This window comes from Rhagoletis pomonella, unplaced genomic scaffold (assembly GCF_013731165.1).
Source record: "Rhagoletis pomonella isolate Grant_MI unplaced genomic scaffold, Rhpom_1.0 Rhpom_scaffold_00659, whole genome shotgun sequence".
Lineage (NCBI taxonomy): Eukaryota > Metazoa > Arthropoda > Insecta > Diptera > Tephritidae > Rhagoletis > Rhagoletis pomonella.
In genome coordinates, this window is record NW_023459213.1 from 54318 (window position 1) to 68931 (window position 14614).

Here is a 14614-nt window from a genome sequence, read left to right on the forward strand (position 1 = left end):
TTTGCCAAGTGAAATTAGGCCGCGAAAAAAATGAAATTAGGCCGCCGAACAAATAAAAACGCGGCCATAATTCACGCGGTCTAAATTCCATCGAATAACTCACTGGCGCCGAGACGTTGAAGTACTTTTGGCAAATAAAGGTGCAAGAAATAGTTCCGATACAAGCAAGTCAATATTCCTATTAAGATTCATAAAAAAATTTCTTGTCGTTTAAAGAATAAAGCGAATGCCGAATAATACTAAAGCCAGCCAGCCCGACATTAGCTACTATTCCATACGAACACAGATATGTATGTATTTAAGTATACCAATATACTTTACCATGCTTGAATATAAAGTTGTAGTTTCTCTCTTATGTCTTTGATTATGCTCTAGCAGTCTTCAAAATGGTTGTTGTGTGTTTCGCTCATTAACACACCGAAAACTGATACTAATTAAATATTCGACAATATTTGGAACTTCTCTTCTGACGCGCTACTTCCACCGACATCAGGATTTTCGTGTACGTTGCTTTCGCTGAATACTTCAGTCCTTTCACACTTCTTTTTATCTTGAAAATTTATGTATGTAGACGTATCCTTCCAATAAGTACACATTATCAATAATATCGGTATGATTTTTTTCTTCTACAAATTTGTTTGGTTGGTTGCAGTGGTGTCTAGGTCACAATTAGCGTATTTTTAAACCACTTTAAAGCACTTCTCCCGGGGGACATTTTGTCTGATGCATCTACCGATTTCGCTAATGGTAGCTCCTGATAGTTCTGTTAGTGATGTTACCAAGTTTCTGCCTAATGTTTTACGTCTAGTATTCGAAAGTAGTCCTATTTTTGTCGCATTTGTTTGCCTATCGGCCAGTGCCCCGTAATGGATGCTACAATTCTGAAAACCTCTGGCCTTGATCTTCGTCTTCGTCTTGTTGTAGTCTGGCCATAGTTTTCTCTATATTGTACAGGTCTGTATATCTGACCACCTGCGTCTAGCCAGTTCAAGGAAATACGAATTCATCTCTCTTTGGAATATCGGATTCATCCAAACCGGCTCCTGCCTTCGCCAGCTCACCAGCCTACTCATTACCTTCTATACTTCTACGTCCGTCGACGAAAGACCCGAAAACACACTGAGGCTGATTGACTTCGCCAAGGTCCAAAACTTTTTAGTACGCAGTACTAGGATCAAGCATAAAAAGATCGATCAAGCTGGCTCCAAATCGAAAAACCAAAAACTAAATCGATCATGTTGTAATAGGCGGAAGGTACGCTTCCAATGTTTTAGATGTGCGTACACCCCCAGGGATAAACATCGACTCGAACCACTGACTTTTTGCACCCAATATACGGGCAGGGCTCTGTGCACTATGAAAAGTGCATCCAGAAATGCAAAGAAAGCTCAACATTGATAAGCTACTATCACGACAGAAGGCTAATTTATTCACCATTTAACTCTCACTCCTGCTCTAAGGAGCCCTATTCAACAGACCGACATATGCAAGCAGTGGAACCACGATTTCTGCATATTACTTACCGCCGCCGAAGAAGTTGTGGAAGAGATTCCGCCTACAGGGCGACGCAAGCCTTGTTGGACCAATGTAGGGGGCAGAAGAGGGGACCTAGTGACCGATATGCAAAACATACTTAACTTATGGAGGAGACACTTTTCGGCCTTATTGAATGGTAGTAGTAGAATTGAAAGCAGTGGAAGAGATGAACCCTAACCCCAGTCGATGAAGACGGAGTCGATGTCCCACCGCCATACTATGACAAGAAAGGCAATACTGCCGTTCCTCCAACTAAGCTTCGCATTTAAGGTGTTATCGAGTATAATGTGTGAGATACTGATACCCACTGTCAACGAATTGATTGGGTCTTATCAGTATGACTTTAGACCACGGAAATTTGTCTTTATGCCGCGACATCCCTGTGAAACTGAAACGGCTGGGTAAAATTACGTTGAGCAATACCACCAGCATCGTCGGAATTAAGAAGCAGCTCTCCGAGTCGTTGGATACCAAACGAAGTTTCACACAAGGTGGCTCCCTTTCGTCTGATTTCTTTAATCCGATGTTGAAGAAGATGATAACAGCCGCTGAACTGAACCGCTCAGGCATAATACTTTATAAGAGCGTGCAATTGCTGGCGTATGCCGACGACATCGACAGTACGGTAAAAACAAGGGCTATGTCTGTTCTGCCTTCTCGAATTAAATATGGAAGCAAAGCGAATAGGTTTAAACACGCTTATGAAAATAAAACTCACAATCAAATGTTTGAAAATAAATACCATATATTTATTGCGAAAAAACTCTACTACAAATACATATAAAAGGCGAAATGCTCAATTAGGAATTTAAATAAACTAATTTTTCGTGGTGGTGGTTTTAGCGTGAACGCCTTTCTCATCTATATAACCGCTAGTTGAGACGGTTTTGCTGACTGTTTGTGGTGTGTCTTCGTCTCCAAAGCGGCTGCTAAATTTACTAAGAGAAATTAATTTCAATTAGGCTTATCTTTTTTACGACACACTACACAAATCTTTTTCATAAAAAATAGATACTTACTTAACATTAGCGGCTGGCGTATGTGACACTGACTGCTCCGTTTTGAAATAAACCGGGCCGCCATTGGATGAGACCGATGAACTTGACGAAGCCGATGAGCCAAATCTGCTGGCCACTGGTATGGAATTATAGCCGGTATTGTAGTTCCCACCACCTGTTGTTGCAGCAAAACCAGCATTGTTGGCGCCGTAGCTATTACTGCCGGTGGGAAAGTGAACGCCAGCATAGTTGCTACCATAACTGTTATCATATCCAGCGCTAGTTCCCGCACTCAAACCAACACCCACACCGGATGAGCTGTGCGCGCCACCACCCACGCCGGATGAACTGAGGGCCGAATCATATGAGGAGCCATCATCCCCAAAGCGTTGAGAAAAGCTGCGGAAAAATTAAAATGGTAATAAATTAGTTCATTAAATATAAAATTCGATTCAATACAAATTCGATACAATTTTGATCATCTGACGATTTTTGGTGTGGTGATAATTTATTTTTAATACTCCATACACTCCACGGGGCCTGGGTTCAAGCTCTAGTCAAAGTAACATCGCAAAAAAAAAATTTTGAAAAAAGAATTTTTCTTAACAGCGCTCGTCCCTCGGCAGGCAATGGCAAACCTCCGAGTGTATTTCTGCCATGAAAAACAGCTTCTCATAAAAATACAATCGCCGTTCGGAGTCGGCGTAAAACTGTAGGTCCCTCCCCTTTGTATTACAACAACAAAGCGCAGCCCCGAATCGTAGGAGAAGCTCGGCCGAACACTTACACACATAAGCTTAGTCGCAAGAAATATAAAATCGACACTTTTTAAAACTGACTAAAGAAATTGGATCTTTAAACCAAAAAAAAAGAGTGCTGGCTTTTAGAGATACAACCCGGTCGAGGTGAAAAACTACTCGGTGATTGCACATCCTTGGTTACGGCTAGATGCTCCTTCAGGAAATGCTTAGTGTGCCTGTCTAACTTAGGGCGGATAGTCATTAATAAAGTTTTGTTGTAGAATTCTTAGTAAAAGCCATTAGCAATGACTTGAACTTTTTTTTTAAATATTTTACGAGTTCAACAAGTCTCTCTTTCATAGTTCCTAAATAAACCAAAATTCTACTTCAAATAAAAATCCCCATAGGCAATTTTTATATAACCAAAAAATGATAAATACACATTCGAAGAATATGAAATTCTTTAAATACTTAAAATAACTAGTTAAAACTCCAAATAACCCGTTAACACTTACCTTGTGGTTCCAGCTGGTGTATGCGATACTGTATTATGAGTACTGAAGTAGACCGGCCCGCCATTGCTGGACGATGCAGAAGAGGATGAAGATGAGGACGAACTGAAAACTTGACGACGTAAGCGATGCAGGTATTTAGCAGTCTGTGGGGATAAAAGTATAAATTTAGCTAACGCAATATGTAAGTAGCTAAGAAAATATAAAAAATTTCACTTTAAAAGCTGACTATTTCTTAAAAGAAAGTATTTCGTCACTAGACACGAATAAAGGCGCGAGCTCAAAAGTTGACGACGAAAAACCTCGAATAAAAAACTTCAGCGCCTAGACTCTTAACATACTTCGCCGAAGTTTTTCATAAGCATCTTTTTCGCAAAATCTATTTCTGCGCCTTTTTTCGCCGTCAAAACACTAGCGCGCCTTTATTCGTTTGTAGTGACGTGATGATATATATAGACACATATTTATCAAAGAAAACGAGTCATAGCAGAGAATTTTATGTGCATAACTTCTCGATATATAGGGAAATGGCACGGTGCTACAAAAAAAAAAATCACGAAATATACCCGAAACCAAGTTAGTGTAGGTTGTAGGCAGGGTCGAGTACAACATGAAAATAGATTTATTATAGTTCCTGAACCCTCCATTTTTATGTTATGTATTAAGAAAAAAAAAAAAAACTTGGTGCATTTATCTATTAAGAGCTTTCATTTTTGATCCAATTTTAAAATTCAAACATGTTGTGAAAATGAGATTTATGTATATATGTACCTTTAAAATTGTGTATAACAAAATATTTTTAAATTTAGCTTGTTTGTAGCAGGGCTGCAAACCGGTTTTGAACCGAACCGCCGCTTTTCTCTGGCTTCGAACCGAACCATTTTTATTTTGAATTGCCAAAACCGAACCGAAACTCACTACAAAAAATGGTTTGGATCGGTTCAAAATGAAAGTCCAGTATTTGTAATACCCAACTTGGTCTAAAAATGCAACCCGTATAGCAAAATTGCAAACATTTTTTTGTTTGATAGCAACTCCGTGAGTTGTAATTTCGTCTTGTAAAGAATGCTTGTTAATTTTTGTATATAGAAGAAAATTCTTAACGATGCCAGTTAATTACAAAATTTCAAAATCTCGGATTTTTTATCTTGGATTAAAAAGTTTGAATCTTTGATGCTATTTTCTAGAAATTTTTAGATTTTTTCTAATTTTCGTACAAAGTTTGAAATTTGGATTTATATGCTTGTTGTTATATATCGAGCTATACTTTTATAAAAGAATAATGAACTTTAAGCTGATATTATTTTGACCATAGGTATACGTGTACATATGAAGTTAAGGCCAAGTGTAAGCTCCAGCCTACCGAATATTAGGTTTTCATCATTAGATGACCTAAGATTTTGAGGGTCAATTAAAAATTCTGAGAATGCTGTTTTAATCTACATACTCGACTAGGCTACTACTTGTCCCAACCTTAAAAAGTTTATTAAAAATTTTCTAATTTCCCTTTCATCGCGTTGATTTTATATATATTTTTGTTTTTTTCCATACAAAAATATTGTCCAACATACCAACAACACCAACATATTGAAGTAAATTCGTGAAAATTTGTAGAAATCAACTTAGGGCCAGTAAATTTGGCCCTTAGAATTAAAAACAGACTGGTAACTGCAATTGGTCCATCCTACTGCACTTGGTACACTATTTCCGAAACTCGTCAATTACGCGGTTTAGGGAAAAGTTAAAAAATCCCTATTAGAAAAGCAGTTGTTTTGGGTGTTTGAAGATGTCTGTATTGAAAATAACTATAATATTGAGTACTTTTGTAAATGTTAATTTGAATTTAATTCTGAATTATTAACTTAACGAGTTTCTGCGGTAAACACGCAAATAATTATTCCAAAATATCGATGTTTTGCTATGAAAATAGTCGACGCATCGAAGTATAAATTTTTTAGTCTTGTTAGTCGACTAATCGATTAGTCGAATAGCTAATACGGCTGTCCCACGACACCCCAATTGTGTAGTTCCCTTTCTCATTCGTAATTCGTACTCCAATTACCCTTCGAATTACGTAATTCGCCATATAAAATTTTGAGAGCGAATTACCTCATTTGTTGGTAATTCAGACTGCTATTTGACTAGCAACCGTAAAAAAATTTGCTAATCGACTAATCGACTAATTGAATAGCCGTATGGTCGATTTTTAAAAAGAGCTCTAGCTTTAACTCATCAAATTGTTGTGAAATAATATATAAAAATTTTATGCAAATCCGATGTGTTGAAAAATATCAATGTACATTTCAACCCATCGAATCTAAGAAATACATCGACATATTTTTGCCCCTGACATTCTTACTTTGGGTTTATACAAGACAATATAGCAATACATTCACGCTTTTATACTAATATGTTCATTGAGGTGGTTCAAAAATGCATGTGAAAAAGTAAAGTCGGAATTTTTATGCTCTCACCCCCTTAGAATTTTTCTATACCGAAAAAAATATACCCCTTTTTTATTTTGAAATCAAAAAATATTTAGAGGTGGATCATAGCGCCCAAAATTTGCTATGTATTTTATATGGGGAAAAAACAACTTTTCGTAGAAATGGTATAGAATAGTTCAAAATCAATATTTTTCTACCAGAAAACTCTATTTATCTGCAGGAAATAACAATAATAATACCCGATGGTTTATAAAACCATTTGTTCATCGCAACTATAATTTATAGGTCCGCCAAAAAACCACAAAAACCCCGAAAAATGCAATGGTAAGTATTAAAAAATGGTTAAATAAACAATTCTTTATTATTACCGAAAGTCTCCTGAAGAGAACCAGAGTTTTCCGATCGAAAAATCTTGATTTTAAAAAACTCTATACCATTGCAACGAACAACTTTATTTTTCCCATATAAAAATACATGTAAAACTTTGAGCGCATTGTTTTATGCGTTTTGGAAGTCAGCCATACTCTCATTTGTTTAGTCCTTTTTGTATATTTCGGCGCTTTCGGATTCCTGAAATAATCAATTCACTTGCGAACTCACAATTCATTACACACAAAACCCAAAATATATGATAACTGACTACCCCTAATAGATACACTCAATTCGCTGTACTTACGTGTGGGCTAACGGGATGTGATTGTGTCTTATGACCCTCAGCATCGAGTGTGTAGAAAGCTTTCGGAATGAAATAACCAGCATCTGTAAATATAAGAAAACAAGTAATTTTTAAGCAAAAAACACCACTGACTACACAACTTATTTATATAAAAATTTTGGAGCGCCGTTAATTTCTCTATGATCCTTTTCGAAAAAAGTTATCGAAAAAGTATCAGAACTGAAAGTAAGAGCGTTGGAATTTTCTTCCTTGATGACGTTTGTGTACCGAAAGCAAAAACAAAATACATGTCAGTTTTGGGTTTTGCACTACCGCTGCCACCTTATATGAATTCCCCTTGCTTAAAATCGTAAAGTTGCTCAATGTAACATACAAGTTAAAATGGCTATAGGCATTTCAAAGGTCATAATAAGAGTTATTTATATATTTTCTGTGCATTTGGCAACATTTTGGTGCAGTTACAAATGCCCTAAAAATTTGGTAACCGTTATTTTATTATAAGATATATTGTGAATCGAAAAAGACTCCGTTGAATTGATAACCTTCCTCCTTTTTTTTTGAAGTCGTTTAAAAAGAAACATTTTAAAATTTGATTCCAAATGCAAGCAAAAACTTTATGAAAATTAAAATTATGCCATAATCTGTTATGAACGACAGATTTTAATGACTCCCAATGACATTCGATATTGTAATGTATATTTATTATTTTTAGATATTTTTTGTTTGTTTATTGTTGATGTAGCCTCCACTGGCTGAACGGCTTTCGCAGGGTATATAAAGTCTGAATAGATTCAAATTTACACGCGCATGTTCGTTTAGGTTTTTTTGTTTGTTTGATTGCATGTATGTATGTACGTATGTAGAAGTGTAAGCTGATTTCTTTGTTACGTATTTTTTTTCTTGCTAAGCTGCTTTGGCTTTATTACAATATTTTTGTGATTTGATTTCGTTTCTTTACTGTTTTTTTTGTTTTTGTTAATTTATTCAGCAAAATATCGGAATACAGTGAAAGCTCTATAACTCGAAGTGCAAGCTTATTAGGAAAAAAACACAATTAGAAGTAATGAACGACTTTAAAAAATTAACGAAGCTGATCGGCCGAAAAAATACGAGCGAAATTATATTTTGAATGAGTTATCGCAAAATACTGAAGTTCATTTTGGGTTGTGACGATTTTCCACTTATTGTTCTACGCGTGAGCGAAACTCCACTGTACAAACACACATATGTATATATCGTTTCTTTAATTCACAAACCAGCAATAACCAGCAAATTCTATTTTAAAAGAGGAGCTCTACATATTTGAGTTCCAAAAAAAAATACATACTCTCCTTATTTTATATCTAATGAACTGGGTACTTATGGACGTTCAAGTGGCGAAAGTAGCCCATCGCCAAAATCTCTTTCGCAGCCAACTTTCTAAGCTCTCGTATTTTTCTTCTTTCGTTTTTTTTTTTCCTGCTTGAATTACACGAAAAAACATCAGGTATTTAAAATCTGCGTATACATATCTACATATTTTTGTGAATTTTTTCTTTTTTATTACCTTGTACTTCGTTCGCGAGTGCAAGTTAAGATTCTCAATTTGAGTAGTCATAGAATACCAGTTTGTACGCTTGTGTGTACTTACGCTTCAAGTAGTGTTTTTTTTTTTTTGTACTTTTTATATATTTTAATAGCTAAGCAATGAACTTTTGCACGAGCTTAATCTGAAAGCGTTCAATTCTTTGGAAATGTTGCTCTAGGAAAGCATTTACTCTTTCAAGTATTTTAAAAGCATCTTTTTACTTGGAATCGTTAGAAATGTTTTTGAGTAATCATGGGAAAATCAAGTTTTCCCTTTGCTAATGTAACTGATTAGGTAAGTTTAATCAATCAGCCCGGGCACTGCAGATAAGTTCTACGCCAGCGAGCAGTTGGTCTAGCATCAATATTTATTGTACATATTTACGTCGCAGCACATCTTACTTATAAATAGTATAATTTCTATTATTAATAATAATGGCAATGGTGTAGACAGGTTCAGATATTTATGGCTAGGTGTAATTATTAGTTATGCTTCTAAGTTCTATGCCGACGATTAAAGCTAACTATTTATTTACTATAAAATCTGTTTGCATACTTTTCCGCTAGGGTCGGTCTTTTTTTTCCTCCTATGCAATTGGAAGCATAGCAATTTATTTAAGTATTTTTATTTTTTTTTTTAATTCAAAGCATCTGTTAACAATTTTTTGGCTTGTTCCAGATTTCATCTGAGATTGCCAACACAGAGTCAAACCGATAGCATTAGTAAAATAAATTATAAACTAATACTCTGTGTCTTAGAAGAGTAAAAATAGCTTGGACTGCTTCTTTGGTTTTTTACACGTTCTTTATACAATACATATATGTACTTCACAGGTTGCATTCTTGCAGCTCCCTTATACGAGTGTCATTGGCAGTGAGCAATCAACTCTGAAAAACAAGTAAATAGGCCCTAGCTAGGTTCTGGTGCGACTTAACCTTTTATACCAGGCACATATCGCAGAAAACGAATCTCTGACTTCCCAGATTTTTGATTATACATATTACAGTGGCGCTCGCGTAAATAGCGCACTTTCATTTTTGACAATTTTCACAATGTTTTCCGTGATACGTTTCTTCAGTTTAAAAAAAAATAATATAGTAAATTCTATAACACAAGCCATATAAGTCAATGTGCCCAAATCAGGAAAATTTAGCAAATTCCAAAAAAATTTCATAAAAACTCAATTTTTTCAGAATTATTAAAGCTCAGTTATGCAAGACTTAGACTTGGCTTGACTTGAAAATTATATATCATCTGTATTTATATTGTATATCCCAAAAAACCAACTTCACTTAGAAACTCGGAGAACTATAGATTTTTGATTCCAAAATCACCCGAAAAAGTTACCATATTCAACAAAAAATTTCGAAATGTATTTTATGTGCAGAACTATACATATGCACATTAGGGTGGTCCTTAAACCCAAATGAAAAATTTTTTCAGTCTCACCCCCTCAATCGGTTATACCACGTATAAATTTTGGTCCCGATTGGAACCCGTTATGGGGTGCCGCACAGGGGGGCAAAGTTCAGTCTCCTCTATAGAGGCTAAGCAAATAAAAATCAATTTTTTTCTTTTCATATATTATCCAAAATCAATACTACTATAGTCGAAGGATTCTTGACAGGGTAATCTGAACTTGTATCCCTGGGCGACAGGTTTTAACCGACTCTAATGGGGGCCAAAATTTATATGTGATTATTTCGACTATAGTAGCTTTGACGTAGAGGTTGAGGCTTAGGAAATCTGATATAAAAATTTGCTTCCTACCTTTGAGGACCACCCTAATGTACATATATCCGACGAAAATGGGTCGCTATCAGATATCATGAAGTTAAAATCTCACAGAAAGCATCTCAGGGAATCTTGACGAAGATCACAAATTTAAGTGCGGCCGAAGAAATAAATTCATTGATTGCGCTGTTGTTTTATTAAGTTGGTACTGCTTATGGCATATAATGGTATGAAGCATGAGGCTCATGACACAAAACAGCTGAAGGCATCTGATCATTCACAGTGTCATGGATACGCTTCATTGCAGCAGAGGATTGTCAGGCGCACAATTCCCGTGAAGGGTATGTCATTTGGACACCGATATCATCCGACTTGGCATCGTTGGAGGCCATTCAGGTTATTATGAGGCTATTCAGGCTATTTATGCAAAAAAAAAAAAAACGTTAAACTTTGGAGCACTTAAATATCTAAATACTCTTGAGGGCCACTCCCTAATGTGGAGCCTGTGTTGATCTATGTAAGGGAAGGATCTACTCTACTAACCAAACAAGTAGCACCGAATCGAAAAACTTTACCAATCCACCTTTTCAAATTATTTTATATTATATTAAGTATAGGAGGGTTGCCACCTGTTTAAAAAATTTAATTCAATTGGAATAAAGGCAATTAGGTGATTGAAGTATGTATCATAATGAGTGCCAGACGACATAGGTCTATGAAGGTAGTGTATATATTTTTAACAGGGTTGCCACCTCTTTTTAAAGTCAATTTAGTTAACTTATACACAAGTTCTTTGATATACTAAGATATGGGTGTTAAACGAAAGATTGTTAATAAATCTTTAGTTTGAAGCTTTAGAAATTTTAGATGTTTCAAGAGGATTGTCACCTCTTGAATAGTTATTTGCCACCAATTGCAAAGTTAAGTGGATTACTAAAAGTATTGGAAACAAGCTAAATGGCTTTAAAAAAATATGTATAACTGAGCGGTATTTAGGAGAGTTGTCAGCTGTTTAAAAAATGAAGCTCAATTAAATTCATCAGTTAACTTAAATATGTATCAGTGTCAGACGAATGAGATGTAAAAAGATTTTAGTTTTAAACTAATTTTAATGAGGGCTGCCACCTGTTTTAAAAGTCGAATTTATACACAAGTTAAGCGAAATATTAAAATATGAGTGTCAAAAGACTGACTTTTAAGGAAAACTTTAGTTTGAAAATATTCTTTATTAAGGTTGCCACCTATTCTAAAAGTAACAAATTAATTTTATTTTTTGAAGTTAGAAACTTTTTTTAGCGGTACAGGAGATTTTAAATTTTTTGAAATGAAAAACCGACCATGCGTGTAGCAAGACTGAGCTTTTTTGTAGCTTAGCTCATACTTTTTTCTGCTAAGGCTGCGTTTCACCAAACTCATTTAAGTGGAGATAAATTTTAATCCAATGTTTTATTTAATTCCCAATTAAATTTTTTCAGTTTCAATAAGCTCTTAACCGTGCTAAAAGTGATAGAAAAAGCAGAGCTGGTATACAGTAAACAGCTGATACACAATATTATGGTGTGTTTATATTGGTCGGCCGCTGTGGTGTAGTGGTAAGCAGTGCGCGCTACCACTCCGCAACGCCAAGGTTCAAACCCTGGTCAAAGCAACATCGAATAAAAATATAGAAAAAGGTTTTTTCTTAACAGCGGTCGTCCCTCGGCAGGCAATGGCAAACCTCCGAGTGTATTTCTGCCATGAAAAACAGCTTCTCATAAAAATACTATCTCCGTTCGGAGCCGGGGTAAAACTGTAGGTCCCTCCGCTCTGTGTGACAACATCAAGGCGCACGCCACAAATCGGAGGAGAAGCTCGGCCAAACACTAACATATGTGTAAGCGCCAATCTATTATTATTATTATTATATTGATCAGCTGATTACACGTGTGACATCTCTAAGTATGATTATGCTGATTTAATTTTTATTTAAGTGAAGAGCATAGGTAACTTAAATCAAAATTAAAAACAAGTTAAACTTGATTGGTGAAACCAAAATTCCAAAATTAAAGTAATTTTTTCTTAAATGAATCTGGTGGTATGCAGTCTAAGAGATAAGAAGAGTTTAGCACTTTTTTTTAGAATAAAGTTTGTGTTTAAAGGGCAGAGAAATTTTAAAAGCTGCTTGAGAAAACGGAAAATCAACAAATTGAAAATTTTTCAATTTATTAAAGTGGTTTCCCTTTATTTGATTTTTCTAGAAAAATTAGCATTTCCAAAATACCTACTTTTGGTATGGATTCCGCTTTTTTGCCTTTTTTGCGAAAAAACGCATAATTTCATACATAAATTTTAACCTTCTTAGGGAACTTGTAGAACTCCTAAAGGGCGTCTCGTTTTCCTAATTTTTCCGACTGGGTACCTAATAATGTATACTACGCTCATCTATACATTCGTATATTTTTAAATATGAACTTCATTTAACTTTTAGTAATAAAATTTCTGCAAAAATTCTATATTTTACCTATATTTAAATATTATTAATTACAATTTTTTTTTCCCACACAGATGTATGTATGTATAAATGTATTTATGTGCATAAAGCCCGTGTCAAAATTATAAGCGCACTAATTATTTTCAAGTTTTAACAAATTGCATATTTGTTTGTTATTTAGTTTTAGCTATTTTTTATTAAGATATCCATATGTTGTTTAATTTTTAACAAAAACCTTATAAATCCAAACTTTGTGCAACACAAAAATCAACGCTAAGTCCTAGCTGCCTCAAACTTATATTTGTATGTACTAAAAGTAATAGACTACAAAACTGCATACTAAAAATCTTTCTAAGAAATCTAATTAAAAACTTTCAAATCTCAGCGAAAGTTTGTTGATTTCTTTAATATTGCATAAAGTTTGAAATATGGGTTAATATGGTTTTGTTCAAAAATAAAAAAATATTTTATTAAAAAAATAACTAAAATTAAGGAAAAAAACAAAAATATTAAGCCTTGTAAATAAAAGGTGCGCTTATAAAGTGACACAGGCTGTATATTCGCAATTTCTAAATTTTAATAATACACACATATGTATGTACATATATATTTTTTAATTATGAAATTTCAACCTGTCAATGGAAAAAACCAAAGCCAAACAATCTGCAGAACAATGACTGATCAATAATTACTAATAAATTTCAATTATGGTAACGCCTTTGTGAAAACTTCAGTAAGCTAAAGGCTTAAAAAGCACGTTCAGCTCTGGTGAATCCCAAAACTGATGATGATGTAATAAATCTGCGGTATGCTTAAAACACGCTTCAACTGAAATATTAATAAACAATTTATTTTCATTTTGCAGATGTTTCATAGCTTGGCGTTGAGCTTTACTCCAACAATTGTTTAACGATTTTTTTTTTTTTTTTTTTGTATTCATAAGCGGAAACACAAACACGCTAAGAAATACATACACACACAATATGCACGCACTATGCAAATATATTCTGAATAAAGATTTTCCACTAACTGTTAATGATGCTGAAGAAATTACTCACCGGCTTCAGCTGATGCGGTGGCAAACACAGCCGCTGCAACAACAATTACACATTCAACAAAGAATTTCATATTTTCGGTTTTTTTTCCCCACTTAAATTATTATAAATCTACAAAAATAAACGAAAATGTTCATTAGCTATACATTGACAATGATGATAATTAATTTTTATTATTTCAGTCAAATATTAGCGTACAACTTTTGGCAAACGAAAGACTTGAGTAACGAACTTGTTAATTATCACAGCACACACAAATGTGAAGACGCAAACGACAGAACAACGACTAAGCTGTCAAAACCGCGAACGTTGAGTTTTTATATGCGATTCGTATTGATGGGATTAGATTGCGCATCAATTCGTTTGAGTCGAAATGAAGTGCGCCAATGGGGCGAACGATTCGCAAGATTTTCGAACATGACACATAAGAACTGACATTCAAAAGCACATAAATACAAATAGTACACAATCTGAGAGTGGGCTCAAGTAATGAGCGGTCAGCCCTGTTTAGTTTTATTTATTTAGAATGAGTATAGTGTGAGTGAAGAAATGAAGTTCAAGTGCAGATTTTAGCTGAAAAAGCAACTCCCAGCGCTGCAGCGTGAATACTGAATTCTTATTTTTAGATATGTATGAGTTTATATTGAAATTATTTTTGTTTTGCAGATTTTTTAAGACTTTGCTTTCTTCAGGTTTTTTATTCATTGTTCGCACGTAATTACTTTTATGTGTGTGCGCTTTGCGCTATGTCAGCGATTTGATGTGTTTATTTGTATATTTATTTTTTGTGAATAAATATGTTTGCACGTACTGTAATCTCAAAAAAATCGGGTTTTATAGATTAAAAAAACGTTTGGGTTTACATATGTATGTATGTAC

The 14614-nt window shown here is 34.6% G+C and overlaps 1 protein-coding gene across 3 annotated transcripts; it reads right to left on the reverse strand.

Moving 5' to 3' along the window:
* Positions 1–2264: 2264 nt before the first annotated feature.
* On the reverse strand, positions 2265–14082 carry LOC118751358 (uncharacterized serine-rich protein C215.13-like). 3 transcript variants are annotated; one of them, XM_036486166.1, is made up of 6 exons: positions 13937–14082; positions 13739–13846; positions 6910–6992; positions 3790–3932; positions 2556–2933; positions 2265–2474 (listed from the first exon to the last, which is right to left on the reverse strand). In XM_036486166.1, the coding sequence occupies exons 2-6, from the start codon at positions 13806–13808 to the stop codon at positions 2354–2356; spliced, it is 795 nt and encodes a 264-aa protein (XP_036342059.1). In that variant the 5' UTR covers positions 13809–13846; positions 13937–14082; the 3' UTR covers positions 2265–2353. The 3 variants fall into 3 exon arrangements, with proteins under 3 accessions (XP_036342059.1, XP_036342058.1, XP_036342057.1); XM_036486165.1 differs by having other exon boundaries at positions 13968–14079; XM_036486164.1 differs by having other exon boundaries at positions 13934–14078.
* Positions 14083–14614: the final 532 nt, after the last annotated feature.

Bases quoted from the DNA above. Each gene is read 5' to 3' on its own strand.
- LOC118751358 (XM_036486166.1), bottom strand. From the start codon at position 13,808: ATGAAATTCTTTGTTGAATGTGTAATTGTTGTTGCAGCGGCTGTGTTT. The intron at 6,993-13,738 runs GTGAGTAATTTC...TTATATTTACAG, and splicing joins CACCGCATCAGCTGAAGCCG to ATGCTGGTTATTTCATTCCG. The intron at 2,475-2,555 runs GTAAGTATCTAT...AATTTCTCTTAG, and splicing joins ACGCCAGCCGCTAATGTTAA to TAAATTTAGCAGCCGCTTTG.